This window comes from Anomaloglossus baeobatrachus, chromosome 4 (genome assembly GCF_048569485.1).
Source record: "Anomaloglossus baeobatrachus isolate aAnoBae1 chromosome 4, aAnoBae1.hap1, whole genome shotgun sequence".
Taxonomy (NCBI): Eukaryota; Metazoa; Chordata; class Amphibia; order Anura; family Aromobatidae; genus Anomaloglossus; species Anomaloglossus baeobatrachus.
Window position 1 is genome coordinate 703,199,058 of NC_134356.1, and position 24,172 is coordinate 703,223,229.

Sequence of the window (24,172 nt, forward strand, 5' to 3'; positions counted from 1 at the left end):
GTAGGGACTTTTCCCTCTTGTTCTAGCTGTAGGGCCTTTCCCCCTATGTTCTAGCTGTAGGGACTTTTCCCTCTTGTTCTAGCTGTAGGGCCTTTTCCCCCTTGTTCTAGCTGTAGGGCCTTTCCGCCCATGTACAAACTGTGGAGGCTTTCCCTTTGGTCTTTCTGTAGGGCCTTTTCCTCATGTTCTAGCTGTAGGGCCTTTTCCCCCTTGTTCTAGCTGTAGGACCTTTCCGCCCATGTACTAACTGTGGAGGCTTTCCCTTTTGTCTTTCTGTAGGGCCTTTTCCTCATGTTCTAGCTGTAGGGCCTTTTCCTCCATTGTCTGATTGTAGGACCTTTTTCCCTTGGTCTTTCTGTAGGACCTTTTCCATTATGTTCTAGTTGTAGGGCCTTTCCTCCTATGTTCTAGCTGTAGGGCATTTCCCCCCTTGTTTTAGCTGTGGAGACTTTTCCCTTTGGTCTTTCTGTAGGGCTTTTCCCCATGTTCTAGTTGTAGGGCCTTTTCTCCTATGCTCTGGTTGTAGAGCCTTTTTCCCTTGGTCTTTCAGTAGGGCCTTTTCCCCATGTTCTAGTTGTAGGGCCTTTTCTTCTATGGTCTGATTGTAGGGCCTTTCCTCCTATGTTCTAGCTGTAGGGCCTTTTCCCCCATGTACTAGCTGTGGAGACTTTTCCCTTTGGTCTTTCTGTAGGGCCTTTTCCCCATGTTCTAGCTGTAGGGCCTTTTCCTCCATTGTCTGATTGTAGGGCCTTTTTTCTTTGGTCTTTCTGTAGGACCTTTTCCCTTATGTTCTAGTTGTAGGGCTTTTCCCCCATGTACTAGCTGTGGAGACTTTTCCCTTTGGTCTTTCTGTAGGGCCTTTTCCCCATGTTCTAGCTGTAGGGCCTTTTCCTCAATTGTCTGATTGTAGGGCCTTTTTCCTTTGGTCTTTCTGTAGGACCTTTTCCCTTATGTTCTAGCTGTAGGGCCTTTTCCCCCATGTACTAGCTGTGGAGACTTTTCCCTTTGGTCTTTCTGTAGGGCCTTTTCCCCATGTTCTAGCTGTAGGGCCTTTTCCTCAATTCTCTGATTGTAGGGCCTTTTTCCTTTGGTCTTTCTGTAGGACCTTTTCCCTTATGTTCTAGCTGTAGGGCCTTTTCCTCAATTGTCTGATTGTAGGGCCTTTTTCCTTTGGTCTTTCTGTAGGACCTTTTCCCCTATGTTCTAGCTGTAGGGCCTGTTCCCTCTTGTTCTAGCTGTAGGGCCTTTTCCCCCTTTTTCTAGCTGTGGGGCCTTTCCCCTCATGTACTACCTGTGGAGACTTTTCCCTTTGGTCTTTCTGTAGGGCCTTTTCCCCATGTTCTAGTTCTAGGGCCTTTTCTCCTATGGCCTGGTTGTAAGGGCCTTTTCCCCATGGTCTAGCTGTGGGGTATTTTCCCCCCTTTCTGATTGTAAGGCCTTTTTCACTTGGTCTATCTGTAGGGCCTTTTCTCCCATGTTCTAGCTGTAGGGCTTTTCCCCCCATTGTCTGATTGTAGGGCCTTTTTCCCTTGGTGTTTCTGTAGGGCCTTTTCTCAAATGTTCTAGCTGTAGGGCCTTTTCCCCCACTGTCTGGTTGTAAGGCCTTTTTCCCTTGGTCTATCTGTAGGGTCTTTTTCTCCTGGTTCTAGCTATAGGGCCTTTTCTCCCATGTTCTATCTGTAGGGCCTTTTCCCCCATTGTCTGATTGTAGGGCCTTTTTCCCTTGGTGTTTCTGTAGGGCCTTTTCTCCCAACACTCCCATGTCATAGCTGTAGGGCCTTTTCCCTCACTGTCTGATTGTAGGACTATTTTCCTTTGGTTTTTCTGTAGGGCCTTTTCTCCCATGTTCTAGCTGTAGGGCCTTTTCCCCCACTGTCTGATTGTAGGACCATTTTCCCTTGGTCTTTCTGTAGGGCCTTTTCCTCCATGTTCTAGCTGTAGGGCCTTTCCCCTCATGTTCTAGCTGTGGGACATTTTAGCCTATGGTCTGGCTGTAGCTCTGGTCATCTGGTCTTCACCTTCTGTGGTTGAGCCTTCATTGACCATCATCGCAGTGGACTGCACAGGTGTTTGAAACGTTCCAGTTCCCTTATTATCATGGCTTGCATATCTCCATATTGCCTCCATTTTCTGCAGAGCATGCCTCTGTGTTCAGCCTTCTCTCACCCAATGTAATGCAGTGTGTTGCTTCTTACAGCTCCGCCTGAAGAGCATTTCTCTGGGCTTGAAAGAGAATGAGAAGCGGAAGATGTTCTTTTAACCCATTCTCAGCCATCGGCCTGAAATGTTCTGCTCCTTTTTCCATGGTAACTGAGGTCTAATTAATCATGCTGTAATTTGAGAGGATTAATTAGTCAGAAGCCTTAACGAGGAAGGGGGGGGGGCAGCAGCTGTCACTCCTGCAAGCCTCACTCCTCATTATCATCATCATCACAGTCTTCTCCACTTTCTCTTCCTTCCTTTTCACTCTCTTTAATCCCATCGCTTTTATCTTATTTCTTATGTGTCATTGTGTCTGTCGCTCAAAGCACAGCTCCAGGTCTGACCACCTTCTGTCCAGAAAAGTCTCCCATTAAAAAGTCACTGGCTCTGATCTGCTCCATATTTATCTTTAAAGTGTGGATCTCAGAATTCTTCTCCAAGACCACAGTGAGGAACAACACCAACGACAAGTAGTCGACACTCAAGGGCAAATACGTTGTGTCCTAGCATCTGATGATAGTTCTGCTCCATCACCGAAATCAGGCGTCTCCTTTCATATCGAACCATTGTCCCAGTTGTGGAGCAACAAAATGAAACATGAATGATTTCCATTGCGGAGTAGGACACCACAGGACAGGGCACGGAACATTCATGGATATCTGGGAGTGTTGAGATATCGGGAAACCAGAGATCATCAAGGTCACTTACACCAAGTACAATCCATGAGAATCCAGGAGTGACGCAAAATGAGGGTCGGTAATAAGATCCATTGTCGTCTACCAGACCATCCGCAGGATCCGACCCATTGTCCTAATACGGCCGACCGTCACTGGACACCTCCTTCTGTGGATACAGCTGACCCAAGAGTGTCCTACAACGGGACCAAGTGTCTCCACTGTGAGCTGCAGCTCCTGCTCGGCACTGACCTCACCATACATCTCAGAGAGCTTGTGACTCCATACTCCATTGGTTCAGGATGTTCTCCATCCGGCCATACTGTCAGATTTGCTCCAAGGTTTTCTCCTTGCCGAACTTCAACCAATAATATTAGTCTTAGTCCCAAAGCTGTTTTTTATTTCTTCACCTCAAATTAGAACTGCTCACTGTTCGTACTCCGCTCTTCAGCCACTGAAGACGTCCATTGTCTACACACACATCCTATGTCATAATGCGGAATCTCATAGCTCCACACTTCAAGGCGTCCACCACTCACCTACTACAACTCCACCACTAATCTGCCTCAGCTCCACCACCCACCTATCCCAACTCCACCACACCTGCCTGAGCTCCACCACTCACCTACTACAACTCCACCACTTACCTACCTCAGCTCCACCACTCACCTATCTCAGCTCCACAACTCACCTACTACAACTCCATCACTCACCTAGCTCAGCTGCACCACTCATCTATCTCAGCTCCTCAACTACTACAACTCCATCACTCACCTACCTCAGCTGCACCACTCACATACCTAGGTTCCACCCCTCACCGACGTCAGCTCTATCACTCACCTAAGTTCCACCACTCACCGACGTTAGCTCTAACACTCACCTAAGACAACTCCACCACTCACCTACTTTAGCTCCACCACTCACCTACCTCAGCTCCTCCACTCACCTACCTCAGCTACACCACTAACCTACCACAACTCCCCCACTCGGTTACCTCAGCTGCAATACCGCTCTGCCATTCATCGAGCTCAGCTCCTCTATTCATCTGCCTGAGATTCTGCAGTCTTCTATCTCATCTCCCCAACATCTTCTGACACCTCACCTCAGCTCCACCACCCACCTACCATAACTCCACCATTTATGTCCCTATATCAGAGCTGCTTTTGATCTCACACTACCGCTCCGCCATCATGGAGCTCAGCTGCTCTGTTTATCTAAATGAGCTTCTGTCCCCCCACCTCAGCTCCACCACTCACCTACCATAACGCTATTCATCTCCCCATATCAAAGCTATTTTTGATCTCACTCCACCACTCCTCTATTCATCGAGTTCAGCTCCTCTGCTTATCTGCCTGAGCTTCTCCAGTCTTCTATGTCATCTTTCCAACGTCTTCTGCGCCCACACCTCACCAAAACTCCACCACTCACGTATATAAGCTCCACCATTCATCTCCCTATATCAGAGCTATTTTTGAGCTCACACCACCGTTCCACCATCATTGAGCTCAGCTTATGTATTTATGAGCCTCTGCAGCTTTCTATCTCATCTCCCCAACATCTTCTGTCCCCCCACCTCAGCTCCACCATTCACCTTCCTCAGCTCCACCATTCACCTTCCTCAGCTCCACCATTCACCTTCCTCAGCTCCACCACTCACCTACCACAACTATTCATCTCCCCATATCAAAGCTATTTTTATCTCACATCACCACTCCTCCATTCATCAAGTTTAGCTCCTCTGCTTATCTACCTGAGCTTCTCCAGTCTCCTATGTCATCTCCCAACATATTCTGCCCCCCACCTCAGCTCCACCACTCACATACCTAAACTCCACTATTCACCTTCCACAACTCCACCACTCACTTACCTCAGTTCCACCACTCACCTACTATAACTCATTTATCTCCTTACATCAAAGCTTTTTTCTATCTCACACCACCGTTGCGCCATTCATTGAGCTCAGCTCCTCTGCTCATCTACCTGAGCTTCTTCAGTCTTCTATCTCATCTTACCAATGTCTTCTGCCTCCCCACTTCAGCTCCAACAGTCCCATACCTAAGCTCCACCATTCATCTCCATATATCAGAGCTATTTTTCATCTCACACCACCGCTTTGCCATTCATTGAGCTTTGCTCTTTTGCTCATCTACCTGAGTTTCTGCAGTCTTCTATCTCATCTTCTCAATGTCTTCTGCTCCCCACCTCAGCTACACCACTCACTAACTTCAGCTCCACCGCTCACCTTCCTGAGCTCCACCACTCACCTACCACAATGCCACCATTCATCTCCCTATATCAGAGCTATTTTTGGTCTCACACCACCGCTCTGCCATTTATCGAGCTCAGCTTCTCTGCTCATCTACCTGAGCTTCTCCAGCGTTCTGTCTCATCTCCCCAATGTCTTCTGGCCCCCTACCTCAGTTCCAGCAGTCACATACCTAAGCTCCACTATTCATCTCCATATATCAGAGCTATTTTTGATCTCACACCACCGCTCCACCATTCATTGAGCTTCGCTCCTCTGCTGATCTGCCTGAGCTTCTCCAGTCTTCTGTCTCATCTCCCCAATGTCTTCTGCCCCCCCCCACCTCAGCTCCAACATTCACCAGCCTTCTCTCAAGCCTATCCCTTGCTCTTTGCCCCTCATGCACCTGCTATTGATTGTCCTATAAGTTGGTTCATTTTTTTGACATATAGAAGTTCGTTGGTGTGAACCAGCTCACCTTAATGTAGCTCTGACAAAGAATGTCTGCGAGGGTTTGAATCATGCTGCTTGGGATCACAATATGGATTCATTGTTTTAACCATTTTTGGATAAAAGTGGAATTTTAAGGAGCTGGAAACTTTTACATTTTTCTGTCTTCATATCCTGAAGTCTACAGCAGGTCGATCGTAGACTCGTCGCTCCACACAGGCCGTGCCTAGCAAAGCTTGAGAGGGATCAGCCGTAAAACGTATCCTGTGTGGTCACATACCTCATGGTTAAAGAACATGAAAACTGTAGGTGGAAGATCGATGGTCAATTGGAGATGACCGTGTAATGGAATTGTAAGGAGCGCTGATCGGCAGGTCTTCTACCATGGATCGGCGCTCAGTAATCTGTAGGACAGAACCATATAAGAGGTCTTCTAATCGTCCACCAACCCTGAACGTCCCGCACTGCTCCTCCACCTGATCTCATCTACCTTCTGCAGTGACCCTGTGGTGTAACCTCCAGGAGAAGTGGCCGCCATCCTCTGTCTCCTTTGTCGGGCTGGCTCGGCTTCTGTACTCTCCATAACCACATCACTTCTGCTCCCTAATGGAGCTGCACTCAGGCTTTATTCGCACCTGAATTTCAGTGACTGGCGGATGATACCCGGAAGATGTCTTAAATTATGGTGATAGTGAATAGTCTTGAGGTTAATGGAAAGCTCCACACACCGCTGTCCGGTTATATGACGATACTCAGTACAGTCTGGCTCAGACCAGCGACATAACTGAGGCTCGTCCCACGGAGTTGCCGGATTTTGGCGGGGTTGTTGGAGACTTTAGGCAATGGATGGACTTAAGCAGTCGCACTCTGCAGCCGACGCGTTCGGACCTCATAGGAGGATGAGTCAACTCATGAGCAAATAAGAGACATTTGTGCATAGAACGTTAACCCCTCTCTCCCCGCTCACACGTACACAGCACGGCACAGCATCCTCCAGCAATACACAGACAGAGGCTAATTCATCAAGAAAAGTGAAACAACATGCAAAATGCCCCAAAAAAAGAAGGAAGAAAAATTGAATCAAGAAAAGACTGTGAGATCTACCTTCATCTGCAGTGTGCTGAGACTTTCTGGAGTCCTCCCGAGATTTGGAAAGGGGACCTGGAGGTCAAGGCGAAAAAAATATATATATAAAAAAAGAAAAAAAAAAGAAAAAATATAATAAGAAAAAAAGAAAAGAAAAAAAGATGAAAAAAAAGAAAAAGATAAAAAAATAACCGAGGGAGAGAGAGAAAGGGGGAAAGAGAGAAAGAAAAAAAATAGGTTCAAGAAAAGATCACCAAAAACATTTCTTTTCAACATCTGCTCTAATTACCAAAAACAAAAAGCAAGTGTATAGGGTACAATGACAGCGGGAGGGGAAGCTGAGGGGCGACGTCCTGGAGAAGCTGAGGGGGCGACGTCCTGGAGAAGCTAAGGGCCAACCAAAACGCAAAAAACCTCAGTCACTGAGGAGATCAGAAAAAGAGCAAAGACGTCACAAACACGAGTCTGTGCCCTCACGTCCCCCACCACTCCGGCTCACTGTCTGGAAGAACTCCTCCCACTACTGTGCAGAACTCCTCCTACTTCTGTGCTGAACTCCTCCCACTACTGTGCAAAACTCCTCCCACTACTGTGCAGAACTCCTCCCACTACTGTGCAGAACTCCTCCCACTGCTGTGCAGAACTCCTCCCACTGCTGTGCAGAACTCCTCCTACTACTGTGCAGAACTCCTCCCACTGCTGTGCAGAACTCCTCCTACTACTGTGCAGAACTCCTCCTACTTCTGTGCAGAAATCCTCCCACTGCTGTGCAGAACTCCTCCTAATTCTGTGCTGAACTCCTCCCACTACTGTGCTGAACTCCTCCCACTACTGTGCAGAACTCCTCCTACTTCTGTGCTGAACTCCTCCTACTACTGTGCTGAACTCCTCCCACTACTGTGCTGAACTCCTCCTACTTCTGTGCTGAACTCCTCCCACTACTGTGCAGAACTCCTCCCACTACTGTGAAAAACTCCTCCTCCTACTGTGCAGAACTCCTACTACTACTATACCCAGCTCCTCCTACTACTGTGCTGAACTCCTCCTACTACTGTGCAGAACTCCTCCTACTACTGTGCAGAACTCCTCCCACTTCTGTGCTGGACTCCTCCCACTACTGTGCAGAACTCCTACTTCTGTGCCGAACTGCTCATACTACTATCCACAACTCCTCCCACTACTGTGCAGAACTCCTCCCACAACTGTGCACAATTCCTACTACTAATGAGCACAGCTCCTCCTACTGTGCAGTACTCTTACTACTACTGTGCTGAACTCCTCTCACTACTGTGCATCCTCCTACTACTGTGCAGAACTCCTCCCACTGCTGTGCAGAACTCCTCCTACTACTGTGCAGAACTCCTACTACTACTGTGCTGAACTCCTCCCCCTACTGTGCAGAACTCCTCCCACTACTGTGCACAACTCCTCCCACTGCTGTGCAGAACTCCTCCTACTTCTCTGCTGAACTCCTCCCACTGCTGTGCAGAACTCCTCCTACTACTGTGTAGAATTCCTCCTACTACTGTGCACAACTCCTCCCACTACTGTGCAGAACTCCTCCCACTACTATGCACAACTCCTCCCACTACTGTGCAGAACTCCTCCCACTGCTGTGCAGAACTTCTCCTACTTCTCTGCTGAACTCCTCCCACTACTGTGCTTAACTCCTCCCACTACTGTGCTAAACTCCTCCCACTACTGTGCTAAACTCCTCCCACTACTGTGCTGAACTCCTCCCACTACTGTGCAGAATTCCTCCTACTACTGTGGAAAACTCCTCCTACTACTGTGCAGAACTCCTCCTACTTCTGTGCTGATCTCCTCCCACTACTGTGCTGAACTCCTACGACTACTGTGCTGAACTCCTCCCACTACTGTGCTGAACTCCTCCCACTACTGTGCAGAATTCCTCCTACTACTGTGCAGAACTCCTACTACTGTGCAGAACTCCTCCCACTGCTGTGCATAACTCCTCCTACTACTGTGCAGAACTCCTCCTACTACTGTGCAGAATTCCTCCTACTACTGTGCAGAACTCCTCCTACTACTGTGCAGAATTCCTTCTACTACTGTGCAGAACTCCTCCTACTACTGTGCAGAACTCCTCCTACTACTGTGCAGAATTCCTCCTACTACTGTGCAGAACTCCTCCTACTACTGTGCAGAATTCCTCCTACTACTGTGCAGAACTCCTCCTACTTCTGTGCTGATCTCCTCCCACTGCTGTGCTGAACTCCTCCCACTACTGTGCTAAACTCCTCCCACTACTGTGCAGAATTCCTCCTACTACTGTGCAGAACTTCTCCTACTACTGTGCAGAATTCCTTCTACTACTGTGCAGAATTCCTCCTACTACTGTGCACAATTCCTCCTACTACTGAGCACAGCTCCTCCTACTACTGTGCAGTACTCTTACTACTACTGTGCTGAACTCCTCTCACTACTGTGCACAACTCCTCCTACTACTGTGCAGAACTCCTCCCACTGCTGTGCAGAACTCCTCCTACTTCTCTTCTGAACTCCTCCCACTGCTGTACACAACTCCTACTACTGTGCAGAATTCCTCTTACTACTGTGCACAACTCCTCCCACTACTGTGCACAACTCCTCCCACTACTATGCACAACTCCTCCCACTGCTGCAGAACTCCTACTTCTCTGCTGAACTCCTCCCACTACTGTGCTGAACTCCTCCCACTACTGTGCTGAACTCCTCCCACTACTGTGCAGAATTCCTCCCACTACTGTGCATAACTCCTCCCATTACTGTGCAGAACTCCTCCCGTTACTGTTCAGAACTCCTCCCATTACTGTGCAGAACTCCTCCCATTACTGTGCAGAACTCCTCCCATTACTGTTCAGAACTCCTCCCATTACTGTGCAGAACTCCTCCCATTACTGTGCAGAACTCATCCCACTACTATGCACAACTCCTCCCACTACTGTGCAGAACTCCTCCCACTGCTGTGCAGAACTCCTCCCACTGCTGTGCAGAACTCCTCCCACTACTGTGCTGAACTCCTCCCACTACTGTGCTGAACTCCTCCCACTACTGTGCTGAACTCCTCCCACTACTGTGCAGAATTCCTCCTACTACTGTGCAGAACTCCTACTACTGTGCAGAACTCCTACTACTGTGCAGAACTCCTCCTACTTCTGTGCTGATCTCCTCCCACTACTGTGCTGAACTCCTCCCACTACTGTGCTCAACTCCTCCCCCTACTGTGCTGAACTCCTCCCACTACTGTGCAGAATTCCTCCTACTGTGCAGAACTCCTCCTACTACTGTGCAGAACTCCTCCCACTACTGTACAGAACTCCTCCTACTACTGTGCAGAACTTCTCCCACTACTGAGAACTCCTCCCACTACTGTGCAGAACTCCTCCTATTACTGTGCAGAACTCCTCCTACTACTGTGCAGAATTCCTCCTACTACTGTGCAGAACTCCTCCTACTTCTGTGCTGATCTCCTTTCACTACTGTGCTGAACTCCTCCCACTACTGTGCTGAACTCCTCCCATTACTGTGCAGAATTCCTCCTACTACTGTGCAGAACTCCTCCTACTACTGTGCAGAATTCCTCCTACTACTGTGCAGAATTCCTCCTACTACTGTGCAGAACTCCTCCTACTTCTGTGCTGATCTCCTTCCACTGCTGTGCAGAATTCCTCCTACTACTGTGCAGAACTCCTCCCACTGCTGTACAGAACTCCTCCTACTACTGTGCAGAACTCCTACTACTACTGTGCTGAACTCCTCCCACTACTGTGCAGCACTCCTCCCACTACTGTGCACAACTCCTCCCACTGCTGTGCAGAACTGCTCCTACTTCTCTGCTGAACTCCTCCCACTGCTGTGCAGAACTCCTCTTACTACTGTGCAGAATTCCTCCTACTACTGTGCACAACTCCTCCCACTACTGTGCACAACCCCTCCCACTACTGTGCAGAACCCCTCCCACTGCTGTGCAGAACTCTTCCCACTACTGTGCTGAAATCCTCCCACTACTGTGCTGAACTCCTCCCACTACTGTGCTGAACTCCTCCCACTACTGAGCAGAATTCCTCCTACTACTATGCAGAACTCCTCCTACTTCTGTGCTGATCTCCTCCCACTACTGTGCAGAACTCCTCCTACTTCTGTGCTGATCTACTCCCACTACTGTGCAGAACTCCTCCTACTTCTGTGCTGAACTCCTCCCACTACTGTGCAGAATTCCTACTACTACTGTGCTGAACTCCTCCCACTACTGTGCAGCACTCCTCCCACTACTGTGCACAACTCCTCCCACTGCTGTACAGAACTCCTCCTACTACTGTGCAGAACTCCTACTACTACTGTGCTGAACTCCTCCCACTACTGTGCAGCACTCCTCCCACTACTGTGCACAACTCCTCCCACTGCTGTGCAGAACTGCTCCTACTTCTCTGCTGAACTCCTCCCACTGCTGTGCAGAACTCCTCTTACTACTGTGCAGAATTCCTCCTACTACTGTGCACAACTCCTCCCACTACTGTGCACAACCCCTCCCACTACTGTGCAGAACCCCTCCCACTGCTGTGCAGAACTCTTCCCACTACTGTGCTGAAATCCTCCCACTACTGTGCTGAACTCCTCCCACTACTGTGCTGAACTCCTTCCACTACTGGGCAGAATTCCTCCTACTACTATGCAGAACTCCTCCTACTTCTGTGCTGATCTCCTCCCACTACTGTGCAGAACTCCTCCTACTTCTGTGCTGATCTACTCCCACTACTGTGCAGAACTCCTCCTACTTCTGTGCTGAACTCCTCCCACTACTGTGCAGAATTCCTCCTACTAGTGTGCAGAACTCCTACTACTGTGCTGAACTCCTCCCACTACTGTGCAGAACTCCTCCCACTACTGTGCACAACTCCTCCCACTGCTGTGCAGAACTCCTCCTACTACTGTGCAGAACTTCTCCCACTACTGTGCAGAATTCCTCCTACTACTGTTCAGAACTCCTCCCACTGCTGTGCAGAACTCCTCCTACTACTGTGCAGAACTTCTCCCACTACTGTGCAGAATTCCTCCTACTACTGTGCAGAACTCCTCCTACTACTGTGTAGAATTCCTCCTATTACTGTGCAGAACTCCTCCTACTTCTGTGCTGATCTCCTCCCACTACTGTGCTGAACTCCTCCCACTACTGTGCTGAACTCCTCCCACTACTGTTCAGAATTCCTCCTACTACTGTGCAGAATTTTTACTACTGTGCAGAACTCCTCCCACTGCTGTGCAGAACTTCTCCCACTACTGAGAACTCCTCCCACTACTGTGCAGAATTCCTCCTACTACTGTGCAGAACTCCTCCTACTACTGTGCAGAACTCCTCCCACTGCTGTGCAGAACTTCTCCCACTACTGAGAAGAACTCCTACTACTACTCTGCAGAACTCCTCCTACTACTGTGAAGAACTCCTCCCACTGCTGTGCAGAACTCCCACTACTTAGAAGAACTCCTACTACTACTGTGCAGAATTCCTCCTACTACTGTGTAGAACTCCTCCCATTACTGTGCAGAACTCCTCCCACTACTGTGCAGAACTCCTCCCATTACTGTGAAAAACTCCTCTCATTACTGTGCAGAACTCCTCCCATTACTGTGCAGAACTCCTCCCATTACTGTTCAGAACTCCTTCCATTACTGTGCAGAACTCCTGCCATTACTGTGCAGAACTCCTCCCATTACTGTGCAGAACTCCTCCCATTACTGTTCAGAACTCCTCCCATTACTGTGCAGATTTCCTTTCATTACTGTGCAGAACTCCTCCCATTACTGTGCAGAACTCCTCCCATTACTGTGCAGACCTCCTCCTCTTACAGCAAAAAGCTCCTCCCACTACTATCCATAACTACTCCTACAACTGTCCATAACCCCACTCATTACTGTGCAGAACTCCTACTACTACAGCTCATAACTCCTCCCATTAGTGTGAAGAACTCCCCCTACTATAGTCCATAACTCCTCCTATTAATCTGTATATCCCCTCACATAACTCCTCCTATTACTCTATCTAACCCCTCCCATAACTCCTCCTATTATTCTATGTAACCCCTCCCATAACTGCACCCATTGTTCCATATTACTCCTCCTACAACGCCGCCCATTATTCTATGTAACCCCCCTTCCATAACTCTTGCTATTATACTATATAACCCCCTCTCATAAGTCATACCATTATACTATGTAACCCTCTTCCATAACTCCGCCCATTATACTATGTAACCCCTACCATAACTCCGGCTATTATTCTATGTAACCAATCCCATAACTCAGCTCGTTATTCTATGTAACCCCTCTCATTACTCCCCCCATTGTTCTATGTAACCCCTCTCATTACCCCACCTATTATTTTATGTAACCCCCTCCCATAACTCTGGCCATTACACTATGTAACCCCTCACATAACTCCACCCATTATACCATGTAACCCCTCCCATTACCACACCCATTATTCTATGTGACCCCTTCTATAACGCCGCCCATTATTCTATGAAACCCCTCTCATTACTCCACCCATTATTCTGTGTAACCCCTCCCATAACTCTGTCCATTACACTATGTAACCCCTCACATAACTCCACCTATTATACCATGTAACCCCTCCCATTACCGAACCCATTATTCTATGTGACCCCTCCTATAACTCCGCCCATTATTCTATGTAACCCCTCTCATTACCCCACCTATTATTTTATGTAACCCCTCCCATAACTCTGTCCATTACACTATGTAACCCCTCACATAACTCCACCCATTATACCATGTAACCCCTCCCATTACCACACCCATTATTCTATGTGACCCCTTCTATAACGCCGCCCATTATTCTATGTAACCCCTCTCATTACCCCACCTATTATTTTATGTAACCCCTCCCATAACTCTGTCCATTACACTATGTAACCCCTCACATAACTCCACCTATTATACCATGTAACCCCTCCCATTACCGAACCCATTATTCTATGTGACCCCTCCTATAACTCCGCCCATTATTCTATGAAACCCCTCTCATTACTCCACCCATTATTCTGTGTAACCCCTTCCATAACTCTGCCCATTACACTATGTACGGTAACCCCTCCCATTACTCCACCCATTATTCTATGTAACCCTCCCATAACTCCGCCCATGATAATATGTAACCCCTCCCATTACTCCGCCCATTATACTATGTAACCCCCTCCCATAACTCCACCCATTATTCTATGTAACCCCCTCCCATAACTCCACCCATAATACTATGTAACCCTTCCCATTACTCCGCCCATTATTCTATGTAACCCCCTCCCATAACTCAACCCATTATACTATGTAACCCCTCCCATTACTCCGCCTATTATTCTATGTAACCCCCTCCCATAACTCCTGATATCTCCGCCTTATGACCCTATGTAACTTCTTGCTTATGTTCGGTCACTCCCCCTATAGCTCTATAGGTCACATGTCGGGTGCAGACGTGGACGTTGTATTTTGGGCAGGTACGGTTTGTGTTACCACCTGTATCTAGGCCATATTTATGAAATACTGCTTTTTGGCGCCGGTCACTTCTGGCAGAGTTCCTGACGCGTGGGCCTGATTTCTACTCCCGGGGATGGCCGGCCTCCCGCATCAGGTCAGAGCGGTTGCACCTGTTGAGTGGTTGTGTTCGGTGTAGCACCTGAACCATTAGTGTCTGTGCGACATATTGCGCCATTTCTAATGTGACATTTGTGATCTGCATCATCAGGGGACCTGAGCACGGATCATTGACTGAACCGTCATTCTTCCCAGGGTATTCTGGGATCTGAGATGTGGGGTCCACGTCCGCACTTACCTTCACCTGTTCTCTGGACCTTTAGTCTTCCTCCACCTACCACCTGTCTCCATCTTACACCAGATTCTGGCCTGAACTCCGACATCTCCCCTCTGCCCCCTCATCCCTGATGTCCACCATACTCAACGTCTCCCTGACTCTCTGAGTTACGTCATCCACTCGGGTACTGCTCTTCACGTCCTCGGTCCTGTGTCTAACTATGTCACCCACCCTGATCATTCCTCGCGTCCCTTAACAGTCTCATCAGATCCATTCTCCTTCTGACACCCTTTGCACCAGACGTTTCACCTTTCTTCCTGCACTTGTCTCCTATCCTTGATTTTGGCAGACACTTGAGTCGTACCTCTAGGATGTAAGATTGTTCTTCATCAGAATACAAGAATCCCATAAATCTCTCAGATGCTGTCTCGTAGAGGCCTCACAAGGAGTGACTGGCTCTTGGCCAGGACCAGGGATAATACCCAAGTCAGGACCTCAGGTACATGTTTGTGGGTGTTTGCCCCTTATAGTACAGTGCTTGACTTCATAGTCTCAGCACCACTCTTTGCCTATGAGTGTCCATCATGAAGCTCTCTACCCTCTACACTTCTCAGCCTCGTCAAGAAAACGGCTACATCTTGGCATTTCTCTCATATTTCTTAACTTTGAGCCCCTTCCAAGCCATCATCTTAGCAGTGCATTTATTTGTCCTCCCCAAGAAGTTCGAGATTAAGCCCAAAGCATGGTCAGGAGGATACATCAATGGCCTTCATCATTACTACTCATACTTCTTCAATACAACTCCACTTTTGCCAAACAGTTTTAGTGTAAAACAGCCCAGATAAGGGAATTGTCCTGCCTGGTGACTGGTGCTGAGGATGAGGGGCACTGACTATGTGGCACATTCATTATGTATGATCTCCTGCCCCTGCCTACCAAAATGTGAAATTCCGAAGAAAAGAGCAATGTAAATCCCCTCAGTATTCAATGACTGCCGTCTCATCCATCCTCCGTATTCGGTGACTGCCGTCTCATCCATCCTCCGTATTCGGTGACTGCCCATCGCCTCCATCCTCAGTATTCGGTGATAGCGCATTACTCCATCCTCAGTATTCAGTGACCGCCCATCCTCTTCATCCTTAGTATTCGGTGAACGCCTGTTGCCTCCAATCTCAATATTTGGTGACTGCTCTTTGTCTCTTTCCTCAATATTCGCTGATTGCTTGTTGCCCCATCACTTCTTATTGTCACTTGTATGCAGATTATAGATGAGCTAGGCAGGAGGTTGTTCCAAACATCTTGGAGAACTGACCCCAGATCTTCTGGATATGAGGCTTGTGTGATGATCACGGTTCTGTGGGGTCAAAGCAGGCAGATGCTTATCCACCATGTGATACCATCAGAAGGTGTCAGATTGGCTTTGAATTTGTTTTGCAGCAGGACGACCTCCAACATCCAGCCAATGTCATTAAGAACAAGAAGTCCTGGAGGTTATGACTTGGCCACAAAGAGCCCTATTCTCATATCATCCCGTCTGTCTATGATCAACAGACAGGAGAATCCGCACAATCTTCATACACAGAAGTTCTGGGGTCAATTTTCCAAGATGTTTGTAACAACCTCCAGCCGAGCTTCTCCATAACCTGGGTAAGAGTGATGGAGGTGATAGGTGATCACCAAATACTGAGAATGGGTGGTCACAAATGTTAAGGAGGGAGGTGAAGGGCGGTCACTGAATACTGAGGATGGAGTCGACGAGTGGTCACCGAATAGTAAAGATGGATGTGAAGGGCGGTTAACGATTACTGGGGATGCAGGTGACGGGAGGTCACTGATTTCAGAGGACGTCGCCAACGAGCGATCACTGAATACTGAGGACAGAGGCAAAGGGCGTATACTGAGGATGGAGGTGACGAATGGTCACCAAATACTGAGGATGGAGGTGGCGGGCAGTTACCAAATACTGAGGACAGATGCGAAGGGTGGTCACTGGATACTGAGCAAGAGGAGACGGCGATCACCGAATACCAAGGACAGACACAACGAGCAGTCACCGAATACTGAGAACAGAGGCGACAGGCGTTCACCTGATGCTGAGGACAAAGACGATGGGTGGTCACCAAATACTGAGGACAGCAGATGTTTGGAACAACCTCCAGCCAAGCTCTTCCATAAGCTGGGTATAAGTGATGTAGGGGACAAGAGGTCACCAAGTACTAAGGAAGGAGGAGATGTATGGTCACCGAATAGTGAGGATGGAGGTGACAGGTGGTCACAAAATATGGAGGATGGAGGCAAAGAGCGATTATTGAATACTGAGGATGGAGGAGATAGGTGATCACCAAATACTAAAGATAGAGGCGATGGGTGGTCACCAAATACTGAGGATGGAGGCGAAGGGTGGTCAAAGAATATTGAAGGTAGAGGCGATGGGTGGTCACCAAATACTGAAGATAGAGGCGATGGGTGGTCACAGAATACTGAGGACGGAGGAGATGGGCCGTCACTGAATCCTGAGAGGATTTACACTTCTCTTTTCTTTAATCACTTTGCATTTTGTTAACTAATACAATATAAACTGATTACTGTTTGTTTTTCTTACTTTGCAGTATTATTTCCACTCCTGCCTAAAACTTTTGCACAGTGGTATATGTCCACATTTGACATTTGCATCCCAGCTCAAAAACTGTAAGCTGCTGTGTAAAATGTGCAGAAAAACTGAATGTGATGATCTGGGAACCTCTTCTCACCGTATTATTCCCACAGAACAGATCGGACATTGGCCATTTTTTCCTTTTCGTTCAATAAATAACCTAATTTAGAAAGTGATGGTGGGGACACATCTCAGAAGAGTTGGGATGGCATTAAGAAATGGCTATAAGTGGTACTAATGAAAACCAGCTGGAGTATTATAGTTCAATTAAGTCACAAAACTGTATAGGGAGCATGTTAGAGAGGCAGAGTCTCTAAAGCAAATATGGTCAGAGGTCATCGATGTGTGAACAACTGCAGCTAAAAATTGGTGTGAGAGTTTCAGAAAAGTGTTCCTGATCATAAAATTGCAAAGATTTTATCTATCCACCATCTACAAGACATATCATAATCAATATTCAGAGATTCTGGAGAAATCCATGTGCACAAGGGCCAAGGCTGGTGGTTAGTATTGGATGCTCAAGATCTCCGGCCCTCAGACGGTGCTGCAGTAATAACAGACACACATCACTGCAAGGGCTCAGTAATAATTCAGAGATCACTGACCATGATCAAAGGTCACTGAGCAGTCTGCAAATGTAAGAAAAAGCTCCATCATGAAATAGAAGAAGATCAGCACAATCCTGAAACACTGTCTTCTTAGGGACAAAGATCATTTATAAGGGACGGAGGCAAAATGGAAAACTATTCTGTGGTTCGATAAATTAGATTGTGACTTTCTTTAATGAAACCCAAAATGATGCGGACTATGGAGGTGAGGGACCATCCAGCTTGTTATCGAGGAGATGGACCATCCAGCCTGTTATTAAGGAGAGGGACCATCCAGCTTGTTATCGAGGAGATGGACCATCCAGCCTGTTATCATGGAGAAGGACCATCCAACCTGTTATTAAGGAGAGGGACCATCCAGCTTGTTATCTAGGAGGGGGACCATCCAGCCTGTTATTAAGGAGAAGGACCATCTAGCTTGCAATCTAGGAAAGGGACTATCCAGAAAAGGGACCATGCAGTTCTGTATCTCTTCTCATAAGGGGGGGTATTAGTTGTTATGGTAGGGGCTGGTTACACATGAAGATGCCATTAATGCTCAGCGTTATATGGAGGGGTTAGAATAACATATGCTCCAGCAACACAATGTCTATTTCACCAAAGTCTATGTATATTTCAGCAGGACACTAGTAAATTCCATATTGCATCCACCCCACAGCATGGGGCCATAGAAGAAGAGTTTGGGGCATAAACAGGGGCCTGCAGTCTGGATCTTTACTAATAGAAAATATTTGGTGCATTATGAAATGAAAAATCTGGCAAAACATACCCCAAACTGTAGAGCAGTGAAAATCCAACATCACACAAGAAGGGAGCAATGTTCCTGTTCCAAAACTCCTGCAATTGTCTCCTCACCTCTCCAACATTAGCAGACTGTTTTTAAATGAAGAGAATCGTTGCACAATAGAGGACATGGCCATGGCAAAATATTGATGAAGGCCCCTGCACAATGAAGGATATGGCAGGGCACAGTGGCGGACACGGCCAGGGCACAATAATGGACACAGCCCCAGCACAATGAAAGATACGGCCTGGGCACGATTGTGGACACTTCCCAGCATAATGCTGGACACGGCCTGGGCACAATGGTGGACAATTCCCAGCATAACGGTGGACACGGCCTGGGCACAATGGTGGACAATTCCCAGCATAACGGTGGACACAGCCTGGGCACAATGGTGGACAATTCCCAGCATAATGGTGGACACGGCCTCATCACAATATTGGACACGGCACCGGCACAATGGTGGATATGAACCCAGCATAACTCTTCTGAGATGTGTCGCCGCCATCAATTTCGAAATAAGGCAATTTAACAAATGAAACAGAAAAATGTCCGACATTCACCTTCAGATCTGTTCTCCGTTCTGCTGCAGATAAAATATGGCGGGAAGAGGTTTCGAAATCATTGCATTCTGGTTTGCTCTACATCTGAAAAAAAACACCTATATATCTACATTGACAACTGTCCACATTAATATCTACGTCCACACTGACATCTAGACAATCACTGGCATCAATTTCTACCTTGACATCTACATTGTCCATCACATCCAGGGTTACATCGATATTGGCATCTATGTCAACACTGACATTTAGACAATCACTGGCATCAATTTCTACCTTGACATCTACATTGTCCATCACACCCAGGGTTACATCGATATTGGCATCTATGTCCACACTGACATCTAGACCATCACTGGCATCAATTTCTACCTTGACATCTACATTGTCCATCACATCCAGGGTTACATTGATATTGGCATCTATGTCAACACTGACATCTAGACCATCACTGGCATCAATTTCTACCTTGACATCTACATTGTCCATCACATCCAGGGTTACATCGATATTGGCATCTATGTCCACACTGACATCTAGACAATCACTGGCATCAATTTCTACCTTGACATCTACATTGTCCATCACATCCAGGGTTACATCGATATTGGCATCTATGTCAACACTGACATCTAGACCATCACTGGCATCAATTTCTACCTTGACATCTACATTGTCCATCACATCCAGGGTTACATCGATATTGGCATCTATGTCCACATTGACATCTAGACCATCACTGGCATCAATTTCTACCTTGACATCTACATTGTCCATCACATCCAGAGTTACATCGATATTGGCATCTATGTCCACACTGACATCTAGACAATCACTGGCATCAATTTCTACCTTGACATCTACATTGTCCATCACATCCAGGGTTACATCGATATTGCCATCTATGTCCACACTGACATCTAGACAATCACTGGCATCAATTTCTACCTTGACATCTACATTGTCCATCACATCCAGGGTTACATCGATATTGGCATCTATGTCTACACTGACATGTAGACAATCACTGGCATCAATTTCTACCTTGACATCTACATTGTCCATCACATCCAGGGTTACATCGATATTGGCATCTATGTCCACACTGACATCTAGACCATCACTGGCATCAATTTCTACTTTGACATCTACATTGTCCATCACATCCAGGGTTACATCGATATTGGCATCTTTGTCCACACTGACATCTAGACAGACAGTGACAATTACTGATTGATAACTACGACTACATCTACTTTCTCTTCTACATCTACACTCACATCGCATGGAGATCATGCCAACATCTACACGTACAACCGTCAGGCAGCACAAGGCCGGGATGTGTAATAATGGGGGGATGACCACTGCTCATCCGCAGTCACGTTCACCTCTAGTTACATGAACAGAATTCCTACAACTCTGGTGTTCCCTATAAGACTTTTATTTTAGTGTCTCACACCCATACTCTCCACGAAGAATAGGAGATGTCACCCCTGGAATAACATTGCTACCGTCACAGCATTCTGCAATGTCTGATGAAAGGTTCTGACCCAAAACGATACCAACAACTAATACAGATATATAGGGAGTTTTATACTGATCTGAAATATAAAACGTGTGAGGCAAAACCAGAATTGTTGGAGCGCTGTTCATTCTACAAGAAAACTACGTAGACATCTGTATTGACACTGACAAAAAAGACTACACTGACAGCGCTATTTACAATGTCTTCCAGAGTTACATTATGTCTACATCTAAATACACATCTATATCAAAATGATCATCTACATGCACACTGAAATCTTCAATGCTGAGATCTACATCCACATGGACACCTTCATCTACAATCACATCTACGTCCACATGGACACCTTCATCTACAATCACATCTACATCCACATGGACACCTTCATCTACAATCACATCTACGTCCACATGGACACCTTCATCTACAATCACATCTACGTCCACATGGACACCTTCATCTACAATCACATCTACGTCCACATGGACACCTTCATCTACAATCACATCTACATCCACATGGACACCTTCATCTACAATCACATCTACCTCCACATGGACACCTTCATCTACAATCACATCTACGTCCACATGGACACCTTCATCTACAATCACATCTACATCCACATGGACACCTTCATCTACAATCACATCTACGTCCACATGGACACCTTCATCTACAATCACATCTACGTCCACATGGACACCTTCATCTACAATCACATCTACGTCCACATGGACACCTTCATCTACAATCACATCTACATCCACATGGACACCTTCATCTACAATCACATCTACCTCCACATGGACACCTTCATCTACAATCACATCTACGTCCACATGGACACCTTCATCTACAATCACATCTACATCCACATGGACACCTTCATCTACAATCACATCTACGTCCACATGGACACCTTCATCTACAATCACATCTACGTCCACATGGACACCTTCATCTACAATCACATCTACGTCCACATGGACACCTTCATCTACAATCACATCTACCTCCACATGGACATCTTCATCTACAATCACATCTACATCCACATGGACATCTTCATCTACAATCACATCTACATCCACATGGACACCTTCATCTACAATCACATCTACATCCACATGGACACCTTCATCTACAATCACATGTACGTCCACATGGACACCTTCATCTACAATCACATGTACGTCCACATGGACACCTTCATCTACAATCACATCTACATCCACATGGACACCTTCATCTACAATCACATCTACATCCACATGGACACCTTCATCTACAATCACATGTACGTCCACATGGACACCTTCATCTACAATCACATCTACATCCACATGGACATCTTCATCTACAATCACATCTACATCCACATGGACATCTTCATCTACAATCACATCTACATCCACATGGACACCTTCATCTACAATCACATCTACATCCACATGGACACCTTCATCTACAATCACATGTACGTCCACATGGACACCTTCATCTACAATCACATCTACATCCACATGGACACCTTCATCTACATCACATCTACGTCCACATGGACACCTTCATCTACAATCACATCTACGTCCACATGGACATCTTCATCTACAATCACATCTACATCCACATGGACATCTTCATCTACAATCACATCTACGTCCACATGGACACCTTCATCTACATCACATCTACGTCCACATGGACATCTTCATCTACAATCACATCTACATCCACATGGACATCTTCATCTACAATCACATCTACTTCCACATGGACATCTTCATCTACATCACATCTAAGTCCACATGGACATCTTCATCTACAATCACATCTACATCCACATGGACACCTTCATCTACAATCATATCTACATCCACATGGACACCTTCATCTACAATCACATCTACATCCACATGGACACCTTCATCTACAATCACATCTACATCCACATGGACACCTTCATCTACAATCACATCTACATCCACATGGACATCTTCATCTACAATCACATCTACATCCACATGGACACCTTCATCTACAATCACATCTACATCCACATGGACATCTTCATCTACAATCACATCTACATCCACATGGACATCTTCATCTACAATCACATCTACATCCACATGGACACCTTCATCTACAATCACATCTACGTCCACATGGACACCTTCATCTACAATCACATCTACGTCCACATGGACATCTTCATCTACAATCACATCTACATCCACATGGACATCTTCATCTACAATCACATCTACATCCACATGGACACCTTCATCTACATCACATCTACGTCCACATGGACATCTTCATCTACAATCACATCTACATCCACATGGACATCTTCATCTACAATCACATCTACATCCACATGGACACCTTCATCTACAATCACATCTACATCCACATGGACACCTTCATCTACAATCACATCTACATCCACATGGACACCTTCATCTACATCACATCTACGTCCACATGGACATCTTCATCTACAATCACATCTACATCCACATGGACACCTTCATCTACAATCACATCTACATCCACATGTACACCTTCATCTACAATCACATGTACGTCCACATGGACGCCTTCATCTACAATCACATCTACATCCACATGGACATCTTCATCTACAATCACATCTACATCCACATGGACACCTTCATCTACAATCACATCTACGTCCACATGGACACCTTCATCTACAATCACATCTACGTCCACATGGACATCTTCATCTACAATCACATCTACATCCACATGGACATCTTCATCTACAATCACATCTACATCCACATGGACACCTTCATCTTCATCACATCTACGTCCACATGGACATCTTCATCTACAATCACATCTACATCCACATGGACATCTTCATCTACAATCACATCTACATCCACATGGACATCTTCATCTACATCACATCTACGTCCACATGGACATCTTCATCTACAATCACATCTACATCCACATGGACACCTTCATCTACAATCATATCTACATCCACATGGACACCTTCATCTACAATCACATCTACATCCACATGGACACCTTCATCTACAATCACATCTACATCCACATGGACACCTTCATCTACAATCACATCTACATCCACATGGACATCTTCATCTACAATCACATCTACATCCACATGGACACCTTCATCTACAATCACATCTACATCCACATGGACATCTTCATCTACAATCACATCTACATCCACATGGACATCTTCATCTACAATCACATCTACATCCACATGGACACCTTCATCTACAATCACATCTACATCCACATGGACATCTTCATCTACAATCACATCTACGTCCACATGGACACCTTCATCTACAATCACATCTACGTCCACATGGACATCTTCATCTACAATCACATCTACATCCACATGGACATCTTCATCTACAATCACATCTACATCCACATGGACACCTTCATCTACATCACATCTACGTCCACATGGACATCTTCATCTACAATCACATCTACATCCACATGGACATCTTCATCTACAATCA

The 24,172-nt window shown here is 46.4% G+C and overlaps 1 protein-coding gene across 2 annotated transcripts in view; it reads right to left on the reverse strand.

The window, feature by feature from the left end:
* NLGN2 (neuroligin 2) overlaps positions 1–24,172 on the reverse strand; it is a 214,415-nt gene that overhangs the window by 85,502 nt on the left and 104,741 nt on the right. Inside the window, exon 2 of one of the 2 annotated variants that reach the window (XM_075346760.1) lies at positions 6,676–6,732. The exons of the other annotated variant lie outside the window; for it this stretch is intronic. Coding sequence (XP_075202875.1) covers positions 6,676–6,732 — 57 coding nt within the window. The remainder of the gene's footprint in view (positions 1–6,675; positions 6,733–24,172) is intronic. 2 annotated transcript variants of the gene reach the window in all.